This window comes from Amphiura filiformis, chromosome 9, assembly GCF_039555335.1.
Source record: "Amphiura filiformis chromosome 9, Afil_fr2py, whole genome shotgun sequence".
Classification (NCBI taxonomy): Eukaryota; Metazoa; Echinodermata; class Ophiuroidea; order Amphilepidida; family Amphiuridae; genus Amphiura; species Amphiura filiformis.
Genome location: NC_092636.1, coordinates 4405317 through 4413589, shown reverse-complemented (window position 1 = coordinate 4413589; position 8273 = coordinate 4405317). Strand labels below are relative to the sequence as shown.

The window sequence follows — 8273 nt, the reverse complement described above, 5'->3', positions numbered from 1 at the left end:
GCTTAAAATCCAGTTAAAATAGTATTGTTGTAGTCGATATTACATTGAAGTTCATAAGAAGCATTCATAGAAACCGCTCAAATCTAGACATTTTGCATCAGAATACCCCTTTTGTTGTTTTTGGATGTTACTGTTAATGTCATTATTGTTGTTTGTGTTATTGTTGTTGTTAGTATCATTGTTGTTGGGTGTTACCATTAATATAGTCATTGTTGTTGTGTTGTTGTTGTTAGTATTGCTACTATTGTAAGTGTTGTTGTTATTGTTGTAGTGTTATGTTACTATAATTATCTTTCTTGTTGGTCCTTATGACTGCAAAATGTCATACAGGCACAAACACACATAAGTAGCAGGAAAACACAAAGTTGCTGCTTGAAACCTGCTTGATATATAAATTACGAAGAACATAAATTTTGTCAGTCACTTCTTCATTTGAAGAATCCAAATTTGTTCCGTCATTTCTTCGTTACCAATCAATATGCATATAAAAAGTAGCAGTATAGGAACAACAAATAGACGATAGAAAAATAGATCCATGATGGAATGCATGACACAATTCTGTCCAGTAGAGGTAGACATGGCTGTTTAGGTTCTTCGTCTAGACTCAGCTGACTCCTGTACTCCTTCATTTTGGTACGTTCGTCACTTTTCATACGGAAATCGGATGGCATGGATGTGATCTTGCCCGCCTGGTAGTATTCGCGAGCTTTCACCGCTGCTGCACGCCAACGCATCTTCATTACCTGAAATGAGGTGTTTCATGTTTAGTGTGAGAAACTCTACAATAGCTGCCCTATTATATATAGACAATTTCTGAGGGGTTAGTGCAGGAATAGCTGCCCTCTATACATAAGACAATATCTACATTCTATAGTGTGTACACACATCTGAATATATCAGTGGCGTAGCGTGGGTCATCACATTGGGTGGGGGCACCGACCATGATTGGGGGCACCGGATCTGATTGGGGGACAAGCCGTTTTTCGGTAATTTTCCCGTGCCCCTATGATGCTATGCCACTGGAATATATAACACCTGCCCGGGGGAGTCACTCCCATTGTGGCCTGTACACCATCCGCGATAATCAACTTTTGAAAAGCACCCTAAACAAGGATTTAACCCTTGGCTAAAATGACACCCTAAACAGGGATTTCATTCCTAACATCAAATTCGTCAGACCCTAAATTTCATTTCAGCGTGATTTAGAAATTGCAATTTTGCTACCCTTTTTTCCAATTTTTCATGTTTTGACACCCTAAACGCGATCACGCTGAATCGTGCCTACCCACGAAAAATGACCCTTTTTACGCGTTTTCATTATCGCGGATGGTGTACAGGCCACAATGGGAGTGACCCCCCCCAGGAACACCTGGCAGCTATTACAGAGGAGCTTTCTTATACTAACCCATATAAATGATATCATTATACCGTGAAATGTAAAGGCCTTTGACATTTCCTCTTTTTAGAACTAAAAACAGTTGAAGCTGGTTTTAATACTTCAGAAATGTATTCATCGTACAGAATACTATATGAAATTAGTTTTATGGTTCATGTTAAGGAAGAACGTAAAATTTTGACGAAAGTGCTTTCATCAGGAGGCGTTCTAATCTAACGCAAGTGTGAAATATTGAAAAGTGCAACCTCAAAAGATCAATATTTGACCCACTCCCCCAAAGAAAGGACTTTCGTTTATAGGACGTCATCAAAATTTTGGTTTGTTCCTTTTAATACTGCTCAAATAATTAGTACAGCATGGAATTTACCCTCTTGGCACTAAATGTGATATATTGCATGGTCCTTGTGCATGGACTCATCCAGTTTTCTTTGGTTTTATTATAGACTAGATTACGCGGTTTTCGGGTCGGGCAGTTCTTGTAATAGGCCTATCTCTAATTGCCCAACACCCGTTACCAATATACCTGCCCTGACCTTTTTAACTACTATGATATAGGCCTAGCGCCTAGGCCTACGTCTTCCAAGGAGGATCCCGAAAATACCCCGAAATTAGTAAACGCAATAACGCCTAATATAACGGGTTATAATGCCTTACCATAACTGATTATTTTAATGTTAACCATTCTGGATGACCCCGGAAATAATCATGTTCTACTGAAAAAGGCCTATGCACGCGTTCCGTATTGAAATATGTGTTTAAAATAGGCCTATTGGTCCGATGAGATGCACGTGGTAGTCACACTGTAGGCCTAATGATTTCAGTTGCACACACTGCGCCCGTTGGTACTCAGCGAAAGCGATCCGCGACGCACGCCGATAGCGCCGCGGACTCAGCGCAGCGCTCCGCGCACGACGCAATAGCGCACGGACTCATGAAGCGCTCCGCGCGACGCTATAGCGCGCGGACGGACGGACGGACACGGACGGTTGACCTCAATGTTTATCAACAAAGGCAAGGGACCGATATATTGATTTGCTTGAGTGAACCGCATGTAACCACTACACTATTCAATAGCCTTATTGTGGTGTGGCGGGTTTTTTAAAAACACAAGCCCTGATCAAAATATGATGCACGCGCATAATGCAAGGCAAAATACAATGAAAATTGTGATGATGCGTGCTATAGAGGGTATCCACTGTACTCATGCGTGACTTCTAACAAAAGGCGCTGATTCCCGTAGTATACCTCATTCAAACCAATTCAATGCACAACCTCGGAGTTACCTGCATGACTTTCAGACTTTGGCGGGCTATTTTGAAGCAGTCATGGTTGCACATGCAGGTACTTCTTTTGAAAGTCCCAAACAAGGTATAGCAGTCGTTGATAGGATATGCAACTTATAGAACACGGATAACCTCTATTGTGTGCGCATACTGCCTGCAGGCATTGACGTCAGAAGTCAACTAATCTATAGAGAAGACATTTATCTTGACACTCTTTCTAAATCTTATAGTACTTACAGACATGTCCACTCTTTTCTTTCTTAGCACAAAGAGACTACTTGCAGCCTGAAAGAAATCAAACAAGAAACTCAATTTATATTTGATAATTACAAGAAACAAAATCCTTTGTTCATACTCAATTTGTTTACTCAAAATATGACCATTACTGGTCGATTTAAAAAATACCAGCTTTTAGACCATATTATTTTCTTTAAGTGCAGTTGTTTCAAGGCAGGCCCCTGTCAACTTTCTTATGCAAAATATTTTTCTGAAAATAATATTTTGTGATGTTTTCTTTTATAACTTGCAATAAAATTTTGTTGTAAAGTGTGTTGTATCATTATAATAATAGGGCTGTGGATGTTTGAGCCTGGCCGTTGTACCTTCTCAACCATCCTGTTTTTCTTTCCAATATCTGGTTTTTTTTTATGTGTATTATGAATAAATTTGAAATGATGGAACAAAATAAAGTTCAAATAAACAAAAAAAGAGGAAGGCTTCATTGTAAGAAGCGTAAAACTGTTGTTAAAGTTTGAAAAACACTAAAGGTTTGGTTTTAGTATTGGGTCAAAGTAAAGTTTTCAGAAATATAGGCCTATTTGAGGTTTCTGGCAATGAATAATTTTTGAAACAAATTTTGGATATAAATGCTTAAAATTAATATACAACTTTATTAAAGAGCTCTTTTTAGGGCCTTTGCATACTGTATAATCCAAACTTGTTATGATGGTTTTATTTGTGTGCATTCCACGATTTGACATAGCGCCCGCATATGTGTCACAACAGATGGACCATTTTGCCAAATGGAATAAAGCCATACAAAAATTGCCCATTTTTAGGAAAACTTCCCTAATTCCCCCTCCCCCCCAGTAAAAAAATTAATGGTGGTGCCACTGGTAACAAAATGTTCCACATGTTTGAAAAAATTCGCTGTAGTAGTCCACGTTAGAATATGACCGTTGCTAGGTCAACTGGATCACGCTTTCTTTGTTACGAACCACTGATCAAAATGATCACAACACAAAGCCTATGGCATATCAAAATTCAGAACAGGTATATGAGCCCAGGCTTGGAGCAGTAACCAATGGTTACTAACGTGCACTACGACAGCGAATACCCAGTACTTTATAGCATTAACCCATTGAACTTACTCGTGCTCCTAGTGCATTCAAATGTTCTGTTTGTGCTGGAGATGGTGATGCTTTCTTGGCTTGGAAGATGAAAGAAATTGCCTGTAAAATACAACATCATTGAGAATAGGATTGAAAGATGTATTATGTTAACAATATCAACAACACTCATTTTTAATAAATAGTGCAAAAGAAAATATGTCTGTCTTTGGTAGTGTATATTACTGGGGGAATATCCCAGTTGAAATCCATACACCCCCTGGAAGATGTGACCTTAATCTTCCACACAGGGAGAGTGAATTTCAAATTGGAACAACATGAATGGATGACTCCCATTTGAAATTCACACTCCCTGTGTGGGAGATTAAGATCATATCTTCCATAGGGGGTGTATGGATTTCAACTGGAATAGCCCATTGCTATCGCCCATTTATTGATTCTTTATTTCTGATAAAAAAAAGCACAACAATTTTTCAAAAAGAAGTTGACTTATGCCAAAGGAACAGTTATTTTTATAGGCTACTAGATTTTGCGGTTCTCGGGTTGGGTGGTTCTCATAATAGGCATATCTCTAATTACCAATCACCTAAATAACTGCCCTGACCTTTTAAACTAATATGATATAGGGCTGCGTCTCTTAGTGATCAAGACACAACGTGAACTTGACACAACTCTGTTTTAGTAGCTGTGATGCTTACTCCGGTATCCATATGAATCTGGAAACCCGTCGTTCGCCTCTTCCAAGCCCTGAGTGCCCTGTTACTACATTGAGGACCCCGAAAATGTAGGCCGTTACTAAAGTAATGAAATCAATCGATGAACGCAAACAGGGCCTATAATACATCGGTGCATCTCATCAGACCGCACTGCACCTGCCGGTAGGCTGCGCACACGCCCGTGATACTCCGCGTGCGCGCTCTGTGAGCACGCTGATAGATCCGCTGCGTACTTCGCTTCTGCGAGCACGCGATAGCTTCCACTCGCACGCGATAGCGCGCGACAGACGGACAAACTCTCTATAATTAGTATTAAGATACCTGCATAGTGTTGCCAAGAGCTATAGCAGATTCTGCTGCATGTATGAGGTAGTTGATAGTCTTAGCTTTATTGCCAGCTTTACGCCAATGTGTCACCAGCTGAGGGTATACTAACTGAAGTTGTCTCTCACTGGTGTCCGCCATCCTGTAAAACATCAAGAAATATGGAAGGTAAAAACCATAGGCGTAGATCCCCCAATATTTTGCCAGGGGATGGTCCATACAATCACCCCCCAATATTGATACCTGTATGTGGGTATCTGACCAAATTAACCTCATATTTGGCCGTACGCGTATTACAGGGCTGTCAACTTTTTGGAATTGCTTAGTGTGAGACAGAGGCGTACCGAGATTTGCCGACTACAATGTTCATTTTGACCTGTGATTATTTGAGCCACGGCCCTCGAGAATCTTTGGCGTGAGACCGTGAGAAAGTGACCCAATGAGTGAGACTCACGGCCAATGCGTGAGAGTTGACAGCCCTGCATATTAGCCCCACTTTTGCACCATATTTCATCATTTTAGCTTCAATATGGCAAATTTTATCGCACACATTTGTACCATAAACTTATTTGGTTGCCAATAGGGGCTGGATTCACTATGTGTACATCCATATCAAAATGATGCACTTGTCGGCTGCTACATTTTTTAAAATAATAGCTAGAAACAAATACCAGACTCATCTCAAGTGGAAATCACTTAAAATTATCCCCAAGAAACATGGTTTAGGAATACAGAGAACACTCCTTTTAAAACATTTGACTTTGGGATGATTTGAAGTGACCTCCATATGAGATGAGTCTGGTATTTATTCCTAGCTGGTATGTGAAATGAGACACATGTAGCAGCCGACAAGTGCATCGTTTTGATATGGACACATATTTCAAGAAATTGTTTCCAACCCCATCCCCCCAATGTCAAAAAGAAATCTGCAACACTGGTAAAAGCAGTGGTGTAGTCAGCACTTTTTCAGAGGGTGAGCAAAGGGGGGGGGGGGCAAGACCACAAATTTAAGGAGGGAAAACATTGATGAAAAGGTCTAAAAATATTAAATATTGGGGGAGGCCACCATCCAACTGGGGAGGGGGTCAAGAGGGGTCAAGAGTTTTCACAGGGGGGGGGGAGCAAAAGAGTTTTCACAGGGGGAATCTGCCCCTTTGACCCCCTCCCCCTTGGCTACGCCACTGGGTATAAGACAAATCTAATTCTGTATGCATTTTTTTTATTTCACTTGTTTGTGAATTGGAAGATGTTTCTCTAACTTTTTAGTGTGTCACTTACCTTACGGTTGGTACTCTGTTGCATGTTTTTCTGAAGAATGATTTTGCTGTTAAAATTATATAAAAACACGAGACAAATTATTTATTTGCATTAAATGGTGACCCAACATGGGTAAATGAGTTTGAGTGAGGAATATACAGAGTACCCAGCAAACACAAAACGTTTTTAAAACGTTTTAAATAAGTTATATTTTGGCTTTTGGTTTAGGTAAAAACGTTTTAATAACATTAAAATGTCGGGTTATATAAAGGTCATGATAACGTTTTAAAACGCTTTGTATGTAAACACACAACCACAATATTTTTGAATGTTTTCAAAAAATGTTATTGTAAACTATTTTTGCAAACATTTTTGCCAAATATTGTGTCAATACTTAAATCACATTATGTTAAAATATTTGAAACCAGGAAACACAGAAATGTTCTTAAAATGTTTTTTTCAAAACCTTCTAATAACATTTAAATGTCGGGTTATATAAAGGTTATGAAAACGTTTTTAGAACGTTATTGAAAATATTTTGGGCAAACATTTTTCGCAAAATATTTTTTCAACTCCCAAAATAACATTCTGTTTAGAATGTTTTGTATCAAGTTTTCAAGAATGTTTTTGGAATGTTATTAAAACGTTTTTATACCCTTTATATAACCCAACATTTAAACGTTTTCTGTAAAACATTTTTGTTGGCTGAGCAGTAGATTATCAAAAAATGTTTTTTAAAGTTATGAAAATGTTTTATACTCTTAATATACCCTTTATATAACCCGACATTTAAACGTTTTCTGACAACCTTTTATAACTTTTTGCGAATGATGTCGAAAACGTTTTGTGTTTGCTGGGTAAGGATCACAATGCTGACTATAGCATCAAATTCTACAATAACCAGGCAAATTATTGTCAATAGTTTGATATGTGTTTGAGTTTGAGTCGTGTAATGCTATGGGAAATGTGCCCTATTGAATTGTCATGCAAAACTGAGATTTTGGCATCATTTACCCAAGTAAAATTTAATTTGTGAGATACGTTTCGTTTAAATGGTGTGAACAAAAATGTAGTGAATTGTGGTAATCACAATCAGAAGTATGGAGCATTGTTATACACATTTTGCTTCTCATATCAAAAATGCTGGAGCAATATAACTCAAAATTTGGAAACATATGGTTTTGATGATAGGTCTCAATCTAAGATAGAAAACAGAACATGAAAATAAAATTGGCCCACACCCCTTTTAAGGTAATACACTATTTTAAAGTGTTGCGATTTGGTAGTTCACAACATCTTGCGAATGGTAGTGAGTTTCGCAAAAATTGCATTGCTCATTTCCTTGCGAGTGTGTAGAAGAATTCAAATATCACAGAAATGCTATTATAGGTCCTGTGGTTCTTGAGTTATGTTGTAAAAGGGCTGAAACAACAACACTTTTGTAAAATGTACATAACTCATTAACAACAATAAATTAAGCAAGTTTTCAAAGTATATGATTTGTAGAATGGAGTTTTGCAAAACATGAAAGTGTTATTTTTTACTAATATATTGATGTAGACAATAAAAATCGATTTTTTTTTGTTGGCTGCTTCGACCAACAATACCGCATCTACCCTTAAAGCAAGAGTGTTGCAATGATTTGGTTATCTTAAACATAGATAGCTGGGTGCACGGTAGATAATCAAGTTGAAATATCTTGAAGTTCTTATAATCAAATTTATAGAAATATAATTAAATTTCGCGGTTCTCGAGTTGGGCGGTTCTCGTGATAGGCCTATCTCTAATTACCCAACGCCCGTTACCTATAATACTTGTCCTGACCTTTCAAACTACTATACGATTATGTCTCTCAATGATTAAGACACAACTATCGACTCTGTTTTGTAGCTGTGACGCTTACTTCGGAACCTATTTAATCTGAAAACCCATCGTTCACCTCTTCCAA

The 8273-nt window shown here is 38.2% G+C and overlaps 1 protein-coding gene across 1 annotated transcript in view; it reads right to left on the bottom strand.

Moving 5' to 3' along the window:
* Positions 1 to 469: 469 nt before the first annotated feature.
* Positions 470 to 8273, bottom strand: part of LOC140160531 (adenylate cyclase type 10-like) — a 60074-nt gene continuing 52270 nt past the window's right edge. Inside the window, exons 22-26 of the mRNA XM_072183769.1 lie at positions 6347 to 6392; positions 5066 to 5210; positions 4050 to 4130; positions 2917 to 2964; positions 470 to 743 (exon numbers count right to left, since the gene is read on the bottom strand). Coding sequence (XP_072039870.1) covers positions 474 to 743; positions 2917 to 2964; positions 4050 to 4130; positions 5066 to 5210; positions 6347 to 6392 — 590 coding nt within the window. The 3' untranslated portion in view covers positions 470 to 473. The remainder of the gene's footprint in view (positions 744 to 2916; positions 2965 to 4049; positions 4131 to 5065; positions 5211 to 6346; positions 6393 to 8273) is intronic.